Raw genomic sequence first — 22695 nt, 5'->3', positions numbered from 1 at the left:
AGGTTAACTGGGCCCTGCTCCAATTGCAGGTATGTTTGAATGTAATTCTCGATTTCACACCCCTGTGTGTATTAACTTGATTAATTGCACTGATGTAATGCAAACCGGTTCTCCATACGGGAACTTATTTAATAGCTAGCAGACTTCTATAAATAAAATATTTATATTTTTGATCAGCCGAGGCAATATTATGTGGTCCGTCTATCTGACTTTACCACTCTATGAACACTTTTAAGTACCGATGAGAATACTTCCTTCTTTCTGTCCGTCTATTCTGAAAGGAGAATCTATCTTATTTTTATTATTTCTATATTTAATATGACTATGAAAATTGTTTCAATTTGTAGTACAGTGTAGGTTATAGGATTTTAATAAGTCATAAAGTGCAAAACGTTCTGTTTTTATATCCGTTTTCTGAAGTCATAATTTTATTATTACAAACTTTTTTCAATAGTTGGAAAATTACAAAAACTAAAATTACTAAATCTTAGCTGATCTTTGGATTAGAAAACTTTCTTTTTTTTTGATCTGTTCTTTGAATGAAGTTTCCTTATTTCTTTAACTATTAAAATGAGTTGGGCTTACCCTTTTTTAATTGAATTTTTTAAACTATAAAAATAAGTTGTAATTACCTCTTTTTTTTAATCGAATCCTTCGGAAGATTATTCCTTTGGCAAATGTGCTTTAATAGTTTATATTTTCCGCTTTTCCGATTCCATAAACGTCTCAATAAGAGTTTTATCTATTTAATTTTGGAAATAATAGTTATATAACTTATACTCACACTTTTGTCTTGTTAAAATCAGTAAAATTGAAGCATCGTTTTTTGATTTTAAACATTTTTATTTTGAAACAATTTTCCAAATGACAACAGAGATTGTGCGTGGTGGCGATTTGTGGTTGTGGTTAACAGATCCTGAGACAGCAGGATGAATGTACATTCATGAAGTTGAACAGAATAGAATAGAGTAGAATGGATAGATAGATAGGAGAGCAGTTATAGAGCTGCTCAGGCGGCAGCTGTGTGATTAGCTTGACTTAGATTTGCGGTAAAAAGTGTGGCTAGGAGCAACCATGTTGCAAGGTAAGAAGGAAAACCATTTTGGGAAATAAAAACAAAAGGCTAGAGAGACTTAAGCATTAGAGCGAAACTCAAAAAAGAATCGATGGCAAGGTCAAGAGGGCTGGGCTGGTGGCGAATCCAAGTGTGTTGTTTACCAGGTGCCTGGTGCGGGTTCCAAGTTGACGGAGGCAGCGCTCTGGACATGTCCGGGCAAGGGAGCGACATGGACGGCACCGCGGGTCTTGGCCACATACGAGGCTGGAGCGGCGGCAACGGCAACCACAGCTGGAGCATGGGCAGCGACAACAGCTGGAGCAGCAGCGACCACGGCAGGAGCGGCATGAACAACAGCGGCAGCTGGAGCGGACTGGATGAGCACGGGGCCAGCGGGAGAGAGGGCAAGGGGCACGGCAGCTGGCACAGCGGAGGCGTGGACAGCGACGGAGCCGGGAACGGCGGGAGCGGCGACCACAACGCCACCCTGGACGGAGGTCAGCAGGGGCACGACGGAGCTATTGACACCATAGGCCAAAGCGAACAAGACTACGACGACGGCGAACTGAAAGTGGAAGAAAGGATTTACAATGAAATTATTAAAATTTCTACTTTAACTCAAATGTTGTATCAGAGATCGTTAGATTGTTCAATTGATCACGTTGATCCTCATCGATCGCTTTAACTCTAATGTTGTGTAAGAGATCGATAGATTGTTCAATTGATCACGTTGATCCTCATCGATCGCTTTAACTCTAATGTTGTGTAAGAGATCGATAGATTGTTTAATTGATCACTTTGATCCTCATAGATCGCTTTACCTTCATGTTGCTTCTCTGTGAACTGTGCGACGATTGAAACGTTACTAATTGTCATCTGCCACTGTTTGAGCGGCTTTTATAGCGCGCTCACAATGCTCTTTAGCATATTGGCGAGCGCAGGCCAAAAGCCAGTTCTCGGACCTGCCGGGCAAATGCGGAAACTGGCCAGATAACAAACGCCAATCGCAGGTTCTCTCCACCAACCCCTTGACCTTCTCACAACCCACAGTACACCACAATTAGCCACAGTCGCAGTTGACAACGCCACAAAAGACACCACAAACCACATTTGATTCGGCCAATCAATTGCTTCGACCAAATGGCCAAGACACTGACTTAACTCAAGCACTACAATAACCACACACCAATCGAGCAATAACAACAATTAGACAATAATCTTTACAAGGTGTCTGCGTACGTTTTTGTTTTTGTTTTTTTTTTTTTTAGTCCACAAACTGGGGCAAATTTCATCAGCATTTTATGCCCTGAAATTAATTTTGCCGACTAAGTGCTGCAGTCTTATTCGCTTTATGTGGTATGCTAATCAATCTCTTGCAGATCTATTAAAGTGCACAACTACTCAAAGTACTTGAACCATTAAGCTAAGCTCAAGTTACGATCTAAATAATATTATAAAATATGAATTCTTTAATTCTGCGCGTTCATTTAACTAAGCTTATGGTAATAGAAAATTGATTGATAAGTTCCACTTTCTTAACTCGGATAATTAAAAGAGGCAATGCATATTAATTTGAAAAGTATACTTCAGGTATTATAATTATTGAGGTGACATAATTAAATTGAATTTTATTAAGATAAAATTATACATCTTGATTGAAGGAAAGAAAGTCTCAATCCTTTGAATTATTCGTTATTTGTGTTGTCTTCTTAAAAAAGAATTATTATTAACAATACTTTTTGTTAAAAAAGATGATAGAATAAGCATAGTCAGAATCATTATATACAATAATGTTAGTTAAACAAGATTTATAGATTGATAAGCATTGTCGATTTTTGTTTGAAATTAGGAAACATGTGTGAAAACACAATAAGAGTTAGTCGGAAAAGTAAGAATCAAAAAACCTATTAATTCTTCAATTAAGAGCTACTTTGATAATTATAGAAATATGTATTGAAACAGCAAATCAACTGCCCTCTTCCGTCCCGGTAAATCGATAAAAATTTAATAGCAATTTTGAAGCTAGAGGCTCGAATTTTGGAACAAACAATAGTTTTTATGATTCTGGAAAATTTGGTTCCTATCGGATAGAAATTGTAGAAAATATATCAGAAATATTTTTGTATGTATAGAAATTTTAGGAACTATAAAAAAGAAATACTTTTGTATGGGCTGACAATCTGGTATATTTTAAACTCAATGGTGTATTTTACATAAATTTCTATACCAACATACCAAATATTGCCTTTGGTACTGTTAGTTGTTGGGATATTTTGAAATGAATGTTTTGCTTTCATACTCGAATGTAGCTTTCTTAATTGTTTTTAAATGCTTTTAAACTATAGAGTGACAAAAATATGAAGAAATGAAGAAATGGATTCTTTAATTTGTACGTCTTTTATTTACATTCATGTATATAACAAAGTTGTTAAATTTCCTACTACACAATCACTAAATCAAAGGCCTTGTGAAAACTATCAAAATTACATCTTGTTTTTCAACAGGAGACAACACAAATTCAAACACTTCTTTAAATACATATTTTACATATTACAGAATTAAATACACTGTGAAAAACTTGGAGAAGGGACGTGAGAATGGGAACGCGTCTGGTGTTTACGGATAAGGATCATAATGCCTACGATCCTAAAAAGTACAAGGTATGAGTACAAAAAATATATACATTTAACAAATAAAGATTCTTATAAGCATCATTCTTGACCACAGGTGGTTCATAAGAATCATTGGCGTCAGGTGAGCCTTCGATTGGCGCCCACGCAGAAGAAATGGTGGGAGGATCCGGATGTTATTGTTGCGTGAGTATTCAGCATTTGATTTCCCTATAAATATGGTTATTGTAATGCGGGTGTGAGACGACGTCTCATTGCTTCTCTCGACTTTTGCAATTGTTTCGTGCGGTTTATGAATGGCGGATTGTGTGGCATGCCATTGATTGAAAGCGAAACAGACACGAAGCGGCGCCAAATGCAACTCTCATTCAATTAAGATTCTTTAGCTAGCAACGTGGGCGACATAATAATATTTTATGGCATCCATTTAATAGTTGCGGCCGCACCTTGAAATTACACTGCTCAACAAAATGACAGTTGAGGAAGTCGAAAGCATTGCTAAATATTTGCATAAAATAATTGACAAATAGCTGATGAAATAGTTCTAGGAAAAGCATTGGGTGTTATATACAATATTTATTGTCTCAAGATAAAGAAAAATGCTTCATTGCTTTTTATTGTAAAACAATTCTATTTGAGAGTTGGCTACGAACTTTTAAAGCGCATTAAAGCTCTAAGAAGTTCTTCAAGCACCACATCTTGTAACTTTCATTTATGTTTGCAAATTTAATTATAATCTTATTTTAAAACAATTCGATTTGAAAGTTGATCAAAAGCTTTAAAAGCACATTAAAGCTCTAATAGGTTATTTATTTAAACTTCTAAGAATTATTTTCACTTAACTTTTGTAGAAAGTTTAAAAACTAAACTTTTTTTGTAGTTCACTGTAATTTTACCTAGGGCAATTTAAGTTTACATATTGAATTCTTATCTGGAAACATGTTACGTAAATTGCATCACTTGTTCAAAGTCTTGAGCTCTTTTAAAGCTTTTCAAATTCTCAACTTTTGGCACTGAAATGAAGCGTTTGAGGGCGCTAATTTCTCGACTATAGTCAAAGAATATTCGTTGCTGTAAGCTGTGATATATTCGTGGTGCTATGATATGTGATAGTCACGCGATGCTAACTAAGCGTTTGATTGATAGTCTGAGTTCGATATCGGAACTACCAACTACCAAATGAGTGACTGGGTGAATACATATGTATATAATATACCAGAGGTATCGCTGCCTTTTTGGATAGGCTGTCAGCAAAAGTTTGCCAAGTAATTGGGAAAAATGTGATGGCAGGAAATTGGCTGGGTTCCTTCTCTTTAACTAGGTCACATACAATTTATCGCACTTGCGACTCTATGTGGACAGCCTGAAGTGTTATTGTGGTCTCAAGGTCTGAAGGGGAATGTCGAATAAAGCAGAGCTAGAAAGGATTGTGTTTTATGGAACTTGTGCAAGAAAAATGTGCTTTGAAAATTCGCATAATTTAAAACAGCTTCACTGAAAGTTTTGATTGAGAAGCTTTCAAAAAATGAACTTTTGCTTTTGTGAAAGTTTTAATTTAAAAAACTTTGTCATAATTTAAAACAAGTACGATTAAAGTTTTGATTGAGAAGCTTTCAAAATATAACTTATTTTGAAAATTAGCTATTGGATGAAAGCTTCAATTTAAAAGAAATTTTGTCGTAATTTAAAATAGGTATGGTTTGGTAGAAAGTTTTCAATTAAAGAAACTTTACATTATTTATTGGAAGTGAAATGTGCTTTGGATAAAAGCATTTGATTTAAGAAACTTTGAATTATTCAAAAAAATTTCTGTGATAGTTTTTTTAAAATTAAGATTGATTTCGAGTAGATGATAAAATGTTGATAGCTGAAATTGATGTTAATTCGTTTACGGCTTTTAGAATTTATTTTATTTATTTTAGTTAAGCTTTTAATTCGCTAAATTTTCTTTAAATTCCAACGTAGACTTAGGGTTTCTTAGGAATAATTAGTGCGCGTTTTTACTCGGCTATTATTGAAATAGAACAATAGAACAAAGATTTTCCTATTGAATAGCACATTAAATAATATATTCAATGTGCTAAGCATTCTTTTGGCAGAGCTTTAGTTGCGTAGTCTTCTATGGTAATGAAAGTAACGCTATTTTTGGGGCTGCGAACAAACACTTTGCGTGTTCGATAGAGAACAAAAGGGAAATCAAAATCAAGCGGAAAATGGTGTCAGTACGGAGTACGACAAAAAGAAAGTACTTAAACGGCGCGTCACTCAATCAGAATGATATTATTTTTAATGGCGCTGTAGCTTTAGTCAGCTGATGGTGTTGCACCTTTGCCTCGATGGAGGAGGATTTCGACTGCATATGGCAAGGAAATAAACACGATACGCGTTGGCTGCACAGCCACGCAACAGAAGACGTCGACTGCGACTGCGACAGCGACGCCAACTGCGACTGCGACTGCGATTCCGGGCCGGAACTCTCAAATGAAGTTTGGCCGTCAGCAACGTCGCACGCGACGAAGAGAGAGGAAGACAGAGGCAGGAAGAAACTTAATTACATTTCAATTTACGCCGAAATGAACAAAAGAAACTGACATCGAACGTGCCCCGGTTGTTGTCCATCAAACTCTCCCGATATACGGCGTAAACAAACTCAGTTATCCACATGTCACTCACAGCTGGTGCTTCCACTGGCTGTGGCACTGTTGCTCGCTCCGACTCCAGCGAATGGGTGCTGCCAGTGAAGCCAGCCGGAGGCGGCAGCGGCGGTGGCAAGTGCACCACGGTAACGATGCTACTCGCCCAGCGGATTGCACGCAACGATTGCTGGTCAGTCGACGACGAGCCGCGCTACCGTTCGAACAAGATGAATGTCTGGCAGACGCTCGAATACCTCTCCGGGCTCAGTCTACGCAAACGCTACAACTACGAGGGATTCGCAGACACACAGAATCTCATCCGAACTCTAACGCCATCCTGGCGACGCGACAGCTACGCAGAGAAAACCAAGGCGGAGGAGACTGTTGCCTCCTCGACAGCTGCAGCTGGAGGCTCTGGCTCAGGGAAGTATGTCGATGATCGGGTCACCGAGAGCGTGGCTGCTGCCGTGGCCAACAACATGGTCAGACGTCGCACAAGTCCTGCTCAGTCCAGTGATAATGTTGCCCTCAGTCTGCGTGCTGCGGCTCTTGTTGCAGCTCCGCGACGCAAGCAACGCAGCCGCAAGAAGCGGCGACTCAATGCACCTCAGCTGGCAGCGGAGTACGCGCTCACGCCGGAGGATTTGCAGGATCTCGTCAAGTGCACGTAAGATTTAAATCAATTTCGAATGGAAAATGCAACGAGTAGTTCTTTTGGATACAAAACTGCTCTCGAAAGTAAAAGCATTCGTTTTAAATATGTTAGATTTCTTGATAGTATTCATTCTTGTAATGAAAAATGTTAAATATGAATGTTCTATTTGAGAATTTCTCCCGGTTTAAAAAACTACATTGATTTAAGTAATCAGCGAAAGTGAATTCATCGAGATAAAATCGCTTGTGGAAATTCAAATGTGAGGTTTAGAATGTCTTCAGAATTTATACTTTATTTTGTGGAAAAATGTTAAAAGCAGCTCTTTAAATGATGTTATTTTTTGGGCAACACGTTGAACTGAGGTTCTCCTTAAAATACATGACAAACTTTTTGTGATTTCAAGAAGTTCCCTTTAACAGGGATACCAAATTATTTGTGATTTCAAGATATAGAAAAAGTGAAGTGTTAAGTGTTCTAACTAGTTTGCTGACAAACAACACACATCATGTTTTTATTTTAATGGATTAATCTTAAAGAAATAATCTAAAATTGAAACCGTTGGAATTCATGGCATTTGAACTTATTATTTTAATGGGTTAAACTTAAAAAAAGAACTTCAAATAGAAATCGTTACGATTCAAGGCATTTGAAGTTTAGATAAACAATCGACAAAGCAAAAACAAATTGAAATTTCTATACTTTCTAGAATATTTGTTAATTCAGAAAATGCAATTTCAATATTGTGAACGCACGTCCTCCTTATTTAACTCGTGAGCATAGATTGCCTAATATATCTTTTACCATCGTTTTGCATATATCTTAACATTATTTTTTTCATAAGTAGTAGAAAGTAGGTATGTTAATGTTACAATAACGCCAGGCAGTTAGAATATTATTTTTATATTTTAATCAATAGATGGAAACAGTTGTTTATTTTTAACTAACTTCTATGCTAAAATTCTTCAGATTATTTTTCGCATCTAGAGTTTTTTGCATGTTCGAGTTCCTGTTAAATATTTCGCAGTGTAAAAAGCTTAACGAAGCTCACTCAAAGTTTAGCCAATACACAAACCTCAATTGCGTGCTGGCATTGAAACTCGTTTAAATGAGTTGCTGCTGAAAAGAAAATAAGGAAAATGCTAAATTGCAGCAAATAAGTATGCGCTTTGATATGCCTCAAGTGCACTTAGTTAAGCTGCTTAAACCAAGGTATGCACGACTGGTAAATACCCTGTAAAAAGTGAAATTCAAGAAGCATAACTTTTGGAATGCATTTAAAGTGAGAGGGAAGAGAAGGAAGAGTTTGGTTTAGATTGTTATTCATTTGTATTTACAGGCTGTTATACTAAAGGCATGCGCGATTGAGAAATACCCTGTAAAAAGTAAAAGTGAAGAAAAAGTGAGAAGTGTAACTTTTGGAATGCTCTTAAAGTGAAAGTAAAAAGTTAAAAAATTTAAGGAAGAGTTAGATTTAGATTGTTAATAATTTGTATCTATAGTTTACTATACTTAAAGCATGCGCGACTGACAAATACTCTGTAAAAAGTAAAAGTTGAGAAGTGTAACTTTTGGAATGCACCTAAAGTGAAAGTAAAGAGTTAGGTTTTCAACAGTTATTAATTTGTATCGACAGTCTGTTATACCCTATGCTAGTAATAGCGACTGTAAAGCGGAGCAATGTCGTCGACTTGTCGGTGTCAAAGTGTGTCTCTAAGCTGTTATAAAAACAATCATAAGTCGCCAGTCCATGGCTCGCTCGCTGCAATTGCAGTGATATTATTGCCACAAAGGAACCGAAAAGCCGTGAAAGGCAAACGAGAAAATAAACAAACGGAATTACGTGTTGTCAAGGTGTCGAGACACTGCGACTGCAACTTTGTGGCCACAATCGAGGTCGTCAGAAGCTGTGGCCGAGACTGTAATTGAAGTGTCGATGGCGTCTCTTAAAGTTCCAGCACGTCAATTTGCCACACGAGACTTCTCCTCCTCCTCCTCCCTGAACTGAGCTGAAGATTGCATGGGTTGCCACGATTGAGAGAGAATCGCGAAAGTGTTTGCTCAATTTCGGCAACTCTTCGAATTGAAATTAGAGGGAATTATTGTATGGCTGTCTGGCATGAAACCTGGCCATAAAGCGAAATAGTTTCTGGTTTCAGCCCAACCAAAATGGTAATGTGAGACTAGCTCAACCCTTCCACATACATTCTACCCCCTGCCTTTGGCTTTGTCTTTGCTTTTGTCCGTGTCATAAAGCGACAATATACGATACGTTTCGATTGAACACAACGATGACAACCATAAAAATCTTCGCATTCACAGGACATTCTCCAAAGGCATTTCGTGCGGGGCGAAATACCAAAAGTAGCGAAATGGATGGGGTGTGTGTGTGTGATTCTAGTGAGTAGTAAAACTACTTTCACATTATTTAGTTGCTTTGACGATTATAAAAATAGAGTTGTCACCTGACGAAGCAAAGGCATGTTCACTGCACTGCAAGAAAAGGAGGTGTTCAAAGTTATACAAGAGCGGGAAAGTGATAGAAATGGTGTGAGATTAAAAGTATTTATTAATATGAGAATTTAATCGAATGATTTCATTATGTGATATGATATATATTATTTAAAGATTTTTTCTTGTCTGAAATTGATTGATAAAAAATGAACGCGATCTGTTGCTTAGTTTTTTTTCGTCGGGTAACACATTCTGTACTTGAGAATCGTAGTTTTTGGTAATTTTTATTACTCGTTTATGCAAAAATTAGATTAATTCCCAGGAATAGTTTGACCAAAGCTTGTGAGAACAAATAGCTTTGGGATTTATGAATTCAATGCGAAGGAATATAGTATAGGTTTTCAAAACGTGAGAATTACAGTTTTTGGTATTTTTTAGTACATATTTGTTGTTAAAAAATTAGAGTAATTCCGTGCGATAGTGTGACCAACTACTGTGAGAACGAAAAGCTTTGGGATTTATGAAGGCGATGCGAATAATGTGAATTGCAAATTTTTTTGTTTGCTCATAATTGATCTCATCACCATCACCATCAGATGATGTTGTCTCTTTGTAACTTATTGTGCATTTAACAATAAGTAGAAAAGTGAAATATACATGGAACAATATTAAAAAGGATTTAAGAAAACAGATAAAAGAAGGTTTTGAAGTCTAAAAGATGAATAACTGAACTCGGTTACAATAATACTGGAAAATTTAAGTTGAAGACTTGTTAACCATTAAACGATTGTGATAAATGTTCCCCCGATTTGTCGCAGTGTAGAGTGCAAACTTGTTGACACACAACGTTGTGTATTTGTCATAATATTGACATTGGTGTCATGTCATTAAGCCTAACATTAAACGCTTAGCTCAACATGCGATGCCGATGCCGCGATGCAAAGCGCGCCCACTTGGCCTGGCCAATGCGAAACCGAGCTGCGAGTTTGAGCTTGAAAGAGATAGAGAGAGAAGAGAGAGAGAGAGAGGCAGAGGCAAAGCTGGAACTGGAACTGGAACTGCGCTTAACAGCGTTGAGTTGAGTTCAGTTGAGCTGCGGCATGTTGAAACACGACACCGTGCCACATTAAAGTGGAATACAGCTACTGCTGCTGCCACATGTGGCACTCGACCCTTCTGCATGCCACACACACACACAAACACTCACACACATGTGCGGAGAGTCAACAACAAAAAAATGAAAGCGAAACAAAACAAGAATCACATGGCGTAGGGTTCCACATTCGACAGTCGCCATTGGCGCTTGAAAGTTCCCACCGCGGCCCCAGAAAATAAGCAAAAGAAAAGAATTTGAGATACAACGCATCTCTAATTAAATACTCAAAGCATGCCCAACTATGGGCGTTTGAATATGGCCAACAGCGGACGAAGAAAAAGGTCCAAACGTAAAGCTTTGGCTGTGGCAGCCGTGGAGATCGAGGAGGATTTTCTATTCGATTTCGTACAGTGCACTTTGGAGCCACCAGATAGGTAAACTCCCCAAACTTCCAGCCAAGCACTTTTCCAATTTTCCCGCACATTTATTGGAGCCGCGGTACGTGTTGCAATTATCAATTTTAATGCGCTGCAAACGAGTCGAGGAAAAACGCATAAATGTCAAGTGATAGCGAAATTTATGCACGTCGCTCGCATTAATTAACGTTGCATACTTTCAGGCGACACTTTGCGCCCTTCAGGCATGGAAGCTAGTTTTATAACTTTGTCTTTCAATTAGCTCTCTGGGACGGACCTCCTCAAGGCCCAGTCTGTAAACTAATATCCTACGCTTGACATTCCGTCGACAGCTCGCAAGTGGCGTTAATTGACTCATAAATAGAATCAATGGCAAATTATTGCATCAAAAGGTTCACCTTCCCAATGAATAGATTTTTACTTCATATATATTCATTAGGTATTCGCTGCAGTAAATGTGATTGAATATCAAGTTAATTTGTCTCTAGTTTTACTAACGCACATTCTTAACTTTCTCGATTTATAGTTTGCTTTAACATTTCACAATTTGTTTTTAGTTTTTGTTCATTCAGAATATTGAGTTGATTAGTTAGTTTGGTAATCAGATTAAAAATAATTTGTCTCTGATATTTATCTCCTAATTTCCTTCTTCTATTACAAGAAGTTTCTTATGAATATCACTCTTGTTGTTAGTAATTATAGCAAAGATTGTAAAAAATATAGACGGAGACGTCTTAAGAAAGAAAATTAAAAAAATGCACACCAATGCTAAAGGCTGAAGGCCAAGGCTGTGTTCACGGCTTAAAATATAGTTTACAGTCTGCATATCTTAAAAATTAAAGAGGTTAATCATATCTTTAAGAAAGTTGTTCTCAAGTTTTTGCAAAATAGTTGATTATAAAAAAATATTTTAATACCCTTCTCTTCTATCTAAAAAACTAAAGTATTATAATTTCGTGCTATTTTTTTAAAAATCAAGAGGAATTTAAGCCACCTTCACAGCTTATAATACTGTTTATAATCTGCATATCTTAAAAATTGAAAAGGTCAATCATATCTTTAAGAAAGTTCATACCAATATAGAAAAATATTTGAATATCCTTCCAGAATACTTCTTTCCAAAAAACTGAAGTATTATAATTTCGTGCTAAAAGTTTTTTGAAATCGTACCAATTTTTAGCCATGTTCACAGCTTAGAAAATTTTCAATAGTCTGCATACTTTGAAAATAGAAAAGGTTAGTCACATATTTAGCTCATGTTTTTACAAATTCCTTAATTTTCTTGTTAAGTTAAACCTTGAATAGAAAATGTTTCATGTTTATTGTCGTTCATTTATGGGGAATTTAAATCATAAGAAGATACTTCACATATATGAATATCATAGTCCATTACTGAACATTTAGTCAATTAAAACTAGTATTCAGGATTGAAGAAAGGGTTAATATTGTAGCATATTTGAGTTTAGACATTTGTGATTCTAGAACCTATCCACTTTATTATCCAAAGATATTTTCTACATGAGATATGAAGTAGTAGAAGTAGATATCATTAGAATTATTTCCAAATTAATTCATTGCACTGCAGTTAGTAGTTAACTATGCATCTCTCTTCATTCTAGACTCTGAAATGCACTTGCCAATTCTCTTCACAGGTGTTAACAGATGAAGTGTGTTTATTGAGTTTGATGATCTTGAGACAAATAGCGAAGGGAATTAGGTTTCGTGTCCAATAGTTACATTTGTCGCCTAGACAAATTGAGTATGTGGTTGTGCAGATGCGAGTGTATGTGTGTGTGTGTACCAGGAATAGAAACATTGTACTATTTGAGAGTCAACAACAACAATGTGTGTGTCTGTTGGCTTTGATGTCTCAATCCGAAGCGTGGAAGAGTGAACGCAGTTCAAAGTCATCAAAAGTTCAATTCAATCAATTTTCAATATGTAAAGGCAAAGGCAAAGGTGCAAAGATTGTAAGCCAGGTTAAGTGTGTGTTGTCGTTGGCCCAAACGTCGTTGATAGGTGTGTTACATCAGCATTGACATTGATAATGAAATTCCAATCAATGGGGTATCAATTCGATTCGAATCGAGTCGAGTCGATTCTGAGTCGTTTCACTTCGCACATGCATAAATTACGAGTATTCGACATGGAAACACACAAGACAACGACGAAGAAGAGGGGGTGAAAGGGGGGGTGCAGCAGGAGGCAATCTTTCATGTCATGTGCAATTCGAAAGTGTATATAATTGCAATATAAACAAAGCAATTGCAAAACGAAACGGAATGAAACGGAAGCGTTTTGCTTCGTTGTCGAATTTCCTGCAAAAGTATGAGTTCAGGATGCCGACAATCTTTTTATTACCGTCCGCCCACCCACCTTTCCTCCGCCCCCTCAACAACGAGCCCATGACATTTGTTACCAAAGGCTGCATCCGTTCCTGTCACGCACGCTCAGGTGGGCTGTGATTTATAAGTACGTACAACTCCTCCCGATTATTACCTCTGATATACACTCGTACTCGATGGCTTTTATGCAATCTCACTCTCTCTCTGCATGTGGTTTCTATGTGTGGGGGTCAGACCTTGTCCTGGGTCTCACGTGGGTGAATAGCGAATGGGTTACGCTCAGAGTGATAAAATCTTGTGCACATGTTAGCCATATTCCATCCATTCAGCTATAAAACAAAACTAGTCTAATGTCGCAAAAATGTAAATAAATACGCGAAATGGTTATCGAAACGTGGGACGTTAGAGTAAACTAGGCTAAGAGCTGCGATAAATCTTAGTAAACTGCAGCGTCTATTTCTGGTAAATTATAACACTATTCCTCTAATTAATTTCTAGTTTGGTTTAAATGTAAATATGAGTTTCAAGCTAACTACTAAAATGCCATAGAAATCTGATATTTCTTAAATTTATCAATCTCACATTTGAAACAAGTAAGAGAGCTGCAGTTGAGTGTTCTTGACTGTGAGTATAATTTTGGTATATTTTTATAATATGGTTTTATTGGAAATTACGCTACCCATTTTCAATAAAACCATATACTCTATATATATTTTGTGCTCTATGGTATATTTTTACGATGGAGAATCACATAGATGCTTTGGCTGGCAATCTAGTATAATTTCTTTTCTTTGGTATATTCTTACTCAATGATATATTTTGTAGTCTATGGTATATTTTATACAGTGCAATATCGATATACTAAATATATCCTTTGATATACTTTAGTATTTTGATATATCCATATTCTACTGTATAAAAATCTACCATAGATTGCAAAATATACCATAGACTACAAAATATACCATAGAGTATGAAATATACCAAAGAAAACAAATTATACTAGATTGTCAGCCAAAGCATCTAAGTCCCCATTGTTGTAACTCACTTTTCATTAGATTTCTTTAAACCGTTTCAATATATATTTTGAAATATGAATGAAGTATACAGTTGAGTATTAGACCACTTCGTTTATATCTTAAACTTGTTTAAAAATATTTCATTTATAATCATTTATTGCAAAAAATTGCATAGTGAATGAGTAATCGACTGTCTTGTCATCCTCGCATTTTTATATTTAAAACTAATTCATTCTAAAAATAACTAAACTTAAAAGAGTTTTTAATTTGAAATGTCATTCCTATGTTTTCCATCTTTGACTCTATTTGCCTCTTTTCTTGAAATGCGAACTTAAACCAGGCAATGCAAAAGTTTTCTTATTTTTGAAGTTGGCATAAACTTTTCATAAGCTTCGAAAAGTAACTGAAAAAGCAAATGTAAAGTTTCTCGTAGTTGTTTGGTGTTAAATACACAATTAAAAGTGCATTTAAGTTTGGCCCAAAGCCACATTAAAATAACAGTTGAAAGCTATTTAACCAAAACGATTTGTTGGCTCAGCACCAAACCAAAATAAAACCAAAACCGAAAAAAAGGAAAAACCAGAAAGTGGTAACCAAAGTCAGGCGATGTGTGGCCTGTGCGGAATTGTTAGTCAAAGTCAGGCTATATCATTTAAGTAATTTAGCATTATTTCGACACAAAGTTGGCCTTATTCCTATGCACCTCCCTCTCTTCCCTTCCACGCTTCCCTTCGGGTGTCAATTCAAATTTGTTTCGTGCAGCAAATGACACAAAAGTCGCCAGCGTGGTAAATACCTAGCATTGAGCATTGAGCATATCTTGTGGATAAACCCATTATAATGCTAGACTAATTACTTCGGCCCGTCGATGTCGCTTAAGCCAAGAAAGACAAATATGAACAACTCGAGAATATATCGCATATACTAGATACAAATGGGGAATTTCTAGCGAAATTTATGTCTTGAAAGCTCAAGCTGTGCCGTCCGCCTTTTGCTATCATGACTGTCTACATTTAAGCCAAAAATATCGCATGTATGGGACCAATATGTATTACCATATAAACCCCGGGGGAACGGAACGAGAACACAGATACGGATACTACTCTCGTATGTGGAGCACATAAAATGAAGAATAGTCTATAGACTCGATTCTCGTACTCAAATAACATATGAGCCACAATCGACTGTCTGCTGCTAAAAAGCCAAACGAATGTTTGACAGCAATATGACTGCACATCTATTATATATCTGCATATATAGCTTTAGATATTGCTATTCACGTGCTCATGTGTGTAGCACTTCCCTTCTTGGCTTGGCTAAAATTACACTCATTTTTTCGGGGGGTTTCTATTGTTCACCAACAATATAAAAAAAAATTCAAATCAAGTACTGACAATTGACTCGGGCAACGAAGAGACTTGAATGCACTTTAAAGAAAATAAAATATAAATTTCCTTAAATTATGATTATATTAGTCGCTTCAGAAATGAGTCTTCAAAAAGTAATTGACATCTATAAATTTAGTACTTTTGATACTTAAGAAATTGTTAGTAATTCATTCATATTTCTTGAGCGTATTTCATGTGTCTAAATTTCCTTTCAAAATTTGTATTAACCCTTTAACTATATTGAATTAAAGTTTCTATATAATTTATAGAACTATTTGAACTTTAAATACTGAAATTATAGTATTATTTATACTAAAAATATCAATTGAATTTAAATGTTACTTTAAATTTCCTTTTTAAAAGAAGTATTTGGATGAATCCTTGAAATTGAAGTTTATAAATAATTGAAATAATAAATTTTTAGGTTGAATATTAAATACTATAAATACCAAAAAAAAATTAGTATGATTAGAAAAGAAATCTTGGTTGAACTGAAAACTTCAATGTTTTTGCTTGCGAAAACTAAGTTTAGCTTTTTTTAACTCGAGCTTTTAAACATAATTTTATGTTTTCCAAATACTTCAGAAATTGTTATAAATAACTTTCTGGACCCGTATCTTGAGCCCTTTTATCTTAATTATATTTGCTTTATGTTCTCTTGGAAATCAAACTTTCTTTATCTAGTCATTTGATTTACATTTTAATGTATATATAAATACTACTAATTACTTTTTTAAATCTTTTGGGATATAAATCTTTCTTGGTCTAAATATTTGATTTTAAATATTTCTAATTAAAGTTTTTAATCAAGTGAAAATCCTTAACTTGTTAGAGCATTCGAAGGGTCTTCAAACTCCTTTGATTAGGAAAATTTGCACATTTATTCGCTTGTTTACCTGCCACACTTTCTTGGTAGCCGGGCAAAGGGCAGAGGAGGGAGGCGTGGCTGGGGGGCGTCTTCTTGTCCTTGTCGTTTGTCGGTTTCGGGTGTTTGGCAACCAAAATAAAGGCAAGAACTGAGAAGCGCTATAGAAACAAAATATGTGTAGCCGACCTCATTCGTTACCAACAGTTACAAGCGCGAAAACGGTGAAACGGTGAAGTTGGCGGCATCGGCGCGAGTTCGTGACCCATGTGCAATAACAAATGCGCCGCGTATTATCCTTAGTGGCTTAGTCCTTGCCCGAACGGACAGCAGATAGCAGAAAAGACGTAGCACACAGGAGCCAAAGAAAGGTACGCAAAAGTCCTTTCTTTGCGCTTTGTTGTAATTAAGCGCAAAATATATATATTCTGTGAAATAAATGAATTTTATTAGTCGCGACTTCTTGATAAAGCAGAAAAGTTTTAACTTGCTCTTCTCACTCTTTTGGCCCACAGCTTCAATTTGCCGCGCATCAGCGCTCGCCTGGAGCGTTTAATGGGCACCAACGTGGTCAAGCTGACGGACCGTGCCTACATGAAGGAGTTGCGTGAACGCATCGATGAGGATTACCGCAAGCAGCTGCTGGCCCGCATCAAGGCTCGCGAGGTAAGTTCCCCAAAGTTTGTCTCACAAATTGGCCGAGACACAAATGTGGCCAATTTGCGTGGCGTCTAATTGAATTTTGACAAGTTGTCACAAAGTGGAAGCAACCCTTGGCAATTGTCACGTATTCGACTGCGATTATTTTTCACACAGATTGCTCTTAGACCTTTTTATACCCGCTACCCATAGGGTAGAAGGGTATTATAACTTTGTGCCGGCAGGAAATGTATGTAACAGGTAGAAGGAGGCATCTCCGACCCTATAAAGTATATATATTCTTGATCAGCATCACCAGCCGAGACGATCTAGCCATGTCCGTCTGTCCGTCCGTCCGTATGAAACACTGGATCTCAGAGACTATAAAAGATAAAGCTATAATTTTTTTTCGACAGCATTTGTTATGTTTGCACGCAGATCAAGTTTGTTTCAAATTTTTGCCACGCCCACTTCCGCCCTCGTAAATCAAAAAAATCGAATAACAAGCGTAATTTTAAAGCTAGAGTTGGTATATACAATAATTACTATAGTAGTTATGATTTGGTTGCGATCGGATAAAAATTGTCAAACTTATTAAAGAAATACTTTTGTATGGGCAAAAACGCCTACTTACTAGGGTTCTTAGTTGCTTTGGCTAACATCTGGTCTATTGTGCCGTCTATGCTATATTTTGAATGTGCTATTATATCGATATACCAAATATAAAATTTGGTATATTTTTAGTATATTTGTATTTTTGGTATTTATTCAAAATAGGTAGCGGGTATCTCGCAGTCGAGCACACTCGACTGTCGCTTTCTTACTTGTTTTTGTGCTGCTGTTTGTGTTGTGGGCGTGGTCAGCTCTCTAAAAAAAATCGGCAACTTTTCAATAACAAAAGTCGCGCCTGCTTGAATTCAATGAGCTCTCGACATGAAAATCCAAAACAACATCCAAGCCGTCAAAATCATAAAAAATTAGACCATCGCGATAGGCACAACAGCCGAAAATAAAAAGTGAAAAACTCGATTTTATGTCTGCGAGACATGCGAGTTGAAGCACTGCAGCGGAAATGTGCACTTAGCTTTGTCTGTCTGAGTTCTTTGCTCAACTTCAAGTAGCTCCCTTGATATGCCACTTTGTGCCTTTATCATTTTGTTTTTTTGCCGCATTGCGCACATCGAGGTGCCAAATGGGCGTAACTCTGTCGCTTTTAACTAGTTGTCGAAAGTCAATTTGAAAAACTACTTTGACTACTTACAAGGCAAATATTTGAGGCAGTGGATCAGTCACTTTGTTAACAATCTTTTAAATGTTTAGTAGATATTTCAATACATGATACATGATGATACTTGCAAGGCAAATATTTGAGGAAGTAGATCAGTCTTTTAAATGGCAAGTTCAGAAAATACTTCGACAACTTACTTCTTTGGTTTGAACTGAATTTAACTCCCATGAAGATACTCCTTAAAGTTCTCAATTCCTTTTTACTAAATTAATTAGAGTTTAGAACGTTTGCAACTAGTGTTAAACTTCTGTTATCCTTCATCTTGATTCCCACATAAAGTTTATATTCCCATTTATAACTTCTAAGGGATATTTTCTCTACTTCTTGCCCCCAAAACAATCACCAAAATGTTCTCTGAAGTTATGTTGAATATCCTATCATAGTTTACTAATATCTGTAACCAAAAACCTTTTAGCATCTCCCTTCAAACTAACTAATCTCTATATTCTTTTCATTCATTATTATCGTGTTTTATTATTCCAAATTAACTAAAACCTTTTAATTTTTTTAGCTCAAAGAGGTGGAGCGTGAACGCATGCTAATTATTGAGGGCAAATCGGACATAATACCCGAGGAACTGGCCGACGATCCCATCTTCATGGTCAACAAAGATGCCAACACAGAGATACTCAAAGAGCGCTCCAAGGTATGAATATGAGCGTAGTATGAACTATAAAATAGATGCACATAATAATAATTGCAATTTATTTGACTGCAGCTGAAAACGAGTCGAGAGAAGAACGCCGAACGTCTGAAGGTCCAGGGCGTTAAATGGGAGCGCGAAAGATTGCAACACGCCGCCAAGGAGGCCGAGATGCTGGCCAAGAAACACGAGCGTCAACGCCAACAAAAGCTCCTCGTCGAACAATATAGAATCGAGGACGCCGAACGGGGCATGGACCTGCTGCGGTAAGTGGAGGCAGCAAAGCCAATCCTCCCCTGTAACTCCCCGTGTAGAAGACTGTCAGCCAAATGAGCTGGGCTTAAACTACATACTTTAGTTGCTGCGCTGCGTTAGCCTAATTAAAAGTTATGTACAACAGCCTTAAATACATTAAGGTCACGTCCACACGCTTGCTGCCGGCTTGCCTGGAGTTTAAAGTCTTTAATCCCAAAGATGTTTTGCTACAGCAAACTTATCTACATATTGAGAAAAGATACAAGATTGTTGCAAGCTTGAATCGTTAAAGTTCAGTTCAGTTAGTTGATTAGTCGCTTATATAAATGTGTTTAAGTAGACTTAATATCAATGTTGTATTTCCAGTATAATGTCAATTATGCCTCAACTTTTGGAAGGTAACAAGTTTGTCAGCCATCCTAAAATAACAATTAATGTAAATTAACTTAACTAAATGAAAATTCAAGTAGTTACTAAATGAAAGACAACTTTCTTATGTTATAGTTAGGAATTCAAGTATTTAAGAACACATTGTTTCCTTTTTCAAAAACATAAAATAATTTGTAGGAAATCTTTGCAAGCATCATCTAACCGAAACCTAATATATTCCAGCATTCACAATGAAGACTGGCGTGAATGCGAGCAGAATCTAAAGGAGTTCCTGGAGAACGAACGCGCCAAAATGAAGGAGCGTTCGCTGCGGGTGCCCAAACCGTTCTCCTCGGATCCACAGGACATTCTCAACATAGTCCGTGCACGGTAAGTGACGCCCACTTTAATATCACTTCAATCCCATGCTGATTTCTTATTGCGTTCTAGACAAAAGTTCCGGGAGACCGAGCTGCGCATACGCCACCAATTGGAGGATGATAAAAAGGTTGTAGTGCCAGTTACAACAACTGTGGATAACTTCGTAATGGACGATGTTGGACCCGGTAGCATTGAGATGCCTAGGGAACCATCGTTGGATGGCGATTATCCGGGAGCAATACAAACCAAATACATGGATGATGCCTCCGATGTGTCCGAGGAGTCCGTGAAGAGCGCTAGTCTCATAAGTCTGTCCGTAGCGAAGCAGGAATATGCTGATGTGCTGCAGGCCGAGATGGAGGATGAGTATAATCGAGGATTGCTGATATCGAAGTTCCAATACGATCAATTGCGCTTCGAGGATGAGAAAATTGTAGCACTACGCAATGCCAAGGTAAGTCTTTCAACCTATTATTATGTAGCATAAGCGTAGATGTAATGGGTGTTGACGCTTTCAGAATATACTCGAGCTTTATCAACTGGCCGAACAGATTATTATGGGTGATGCGATCGATGACGAGCCAGAGGAGGTCGGTGAAGAGGCTGAGCCAGAGGGTCTACAAAATATTGTTAGTGAAGCCGACGACGAGGAGGCTTAAAAACTAGTTCATTAATCGTTTCATTGTTTTCGTTTTAAATTCATTTCAAACACATCTTTAAACGGGTTCGCAAAACTTTTGGCATTTACACATTCATATTTTTGACAATCACTCAAAATTCTCCACAAAATTTCAAAACGAAATTCCGTTGTAGATTCGTGGGAAGGGGAAAATTAGATTTTGATTAGATGGCGCCGTCATTATGAAATCTCAGTAGCGCAATCAGTGCGATTTACCTATCGATATGTGTCAGTGATGTTTAATTAAGCTGTAACCCGTTAAAGATAATAAAACCCACATATGAAACTTGATTCTATTTAATTTTGCACGGTACAGTCGCAAAAGTATGCTACAAATATTTGCATTGTGTCTGTCGATAAGGCCTACAAGCTGTGGGTTGTTCCGAATAACTTTATCGCGTTAAGTTTATTTTTGTTTTATAAACGTTTAATGATTAGAGTGTCTACGTTTTATCACTATTTATGACAATTATAATGGCGTTTTGAGCGACGAAATAGTTTGCTGGAATTGGACTGTGACAAATCTCAGCGCAATTAGCTGAGGCAATTCGCTTATCGATTGCATGCCGGAAGTGTTGAACGATATTAGATTACATCGCAAATCCCACAAAAGGCGTGACGCATTTCACCCGTTAGTCGTCGGTGGGTGTCAATTGAGTTGAATTAAATTTGAATCTGTCAAGTGCGTGTGTAGGGTATTTGTCACTATAGTGCAACTCTTGCATATACGAAATCAATCTTATAAATAGACAATGTATCTTATTTATGCTTGTCTCTAAAAATACCCACGAACCCTAGACAAAACCAAATCCCACCCTCACAATTCAACTTGAAGTTTTGAGTGTGTGTCTGTTATTGGTTTCCTTTAGAGAATCATCATCGACTTCGTTCTCGTTGTCGTTGTCGTATCATTCTCATATTGGTTGCCCCAGGCAGCACGCCATCACTCTGCAACCTTATGTGTGCTTATTTGCTATGGTCGCATTTTTAGATGTTCCCTCTCTTCTACATACTCTCCCACTCTCTCACTGAGTGTGGAAACCAATGCAAATTATGTGCTCACTTACTCTTTCCCTTACGGCTATTGACTTTAAAGTGTCGCTTGTGGGCGCCTGCGGTGCTTGCCAACTGACTGCAGATTATAGCACAGACCCCACTCTCTCTCCCCCTCACCACAACACCCTTTAGCAGTTGGGCAGTGTCTTGACTGTTTACATTCTTCTTCTTCGTCTTGTTCGCCTGTCGTCAATTCACATGTGTGAGAAATAATAAAACTTTAGACAGCCGCTCTTAACTTTATGTGCCTTTCGCACCTTTTGCGCCATTTACATAATCATAAAGTCAAATAATGTGTATTCTGCATTTTATGCTTATGCATTGATAATAGCTCTGAAATGAACCTTTATTGATTTTCGTTGTCTAAATGAAATTAAATAAGATTGCATTTTTCTTAATATTCGAAATTATATTTTTAAATACAAAATATAACCACCCATCAAAAGAGAATACCCCCAACATGAATAGTGAAAGCTTCCGGTGTAATTATTCTGATTACCACAGTTGTCACTGCCTAATTTATGCACATTATACATAATCAGAAATCAAATGATTTACGGTGACAGCATGCGATAACGTAACAAGCATATGTGGGCGTGATCACGAATCTCGTTTGCCTCTGATTACAAAATATACCCTATGCTGCAAATACGCACACACAAAAAATAAAAATTCGGCCATCGTGACGTCACGTTGTCTAAACGAATCATGTAAAAAGCAAAGAAAATCGTCGAGTGGGAGAGCAAGAGTAATGAGTCCCTATTTTGAGAATGGTCAAACCGCAGCGGTGATTTTCTAATTTATCGGTTAGCCACCACTACTAAACT

The 22695-nt window shown here is 37.0% G+C and overlaps 2 protein-coding genes across 2 annotated transcripts; one reads left to right on the top strand and one right to left on the bottom strand.

Moving 5' to 3' along the window:
- Window positions 1-822: 822 nt before the first annotated feature.
- On the bottom strand, window positions 823-1988 carry LOC117566241 (adult cuticle protein 1). The gene is made up of 2 exons (XM_034245787.2): window positions 1879-1988; window positions 823-1622 (listed from the first exon to the last, which is right to left on the bottom strand). Exons 1-2 carry the CDS (start codon window positions 1882-1884, stop codon window positions 1215-1217), a joined length of 414 nt encoding a protein of 137 aa, XP_034101678.1. The 5' UTR covers window positions 1885-1988; the 3' UTR covers window positions 823-1214.
- A 1544-nt stretch (window positions 1989-3532) lies between these two features.
- On the top strand, window positions 3533-21103 carry LOC117566236 (uncharacterized). Its single transcript, XM_034245784.2, has 8 exons — window positions 3533-3717; window positions 3785-3873; window positions 17074-17224; window positions 18997-19131; window positions 19204-19394; window positions 19996-20142; window positions 20203-20587; window positions 20652-21103. Exons 1-8 carry the CDS (start codon window positions 3655-3657, stop codon window positions 20790-20792), a joined length of 1302 nt encoding a protein of 433 aa, XP_034101675.1. The 5' UTR covers window positions 3533-3654; the 3' UTR covers window positions 20793-21103.
- Window positions 21104-22695: the final 1592 nt, after the last annotated feature.

The sequence above is a fragment of the Drosophila albomicans genome, chromosome 2L (assembly GCF_009650485.2).
Source record: "Drosophila albomicans strain 15112-1751.03 chromosome 2L, ASM965048v2, whole genome shotgun sequence".
NCBI lineage: Eukaryota > Metazoa > Arthropoda > Insecta > Diptera > Drosophilidae > Drosophila > Drosophila albomicans.
Note: the sequence above shows the minus strand (reverse complement) of the source record. Positions and strands in the feature narration are given on the sequence as shown.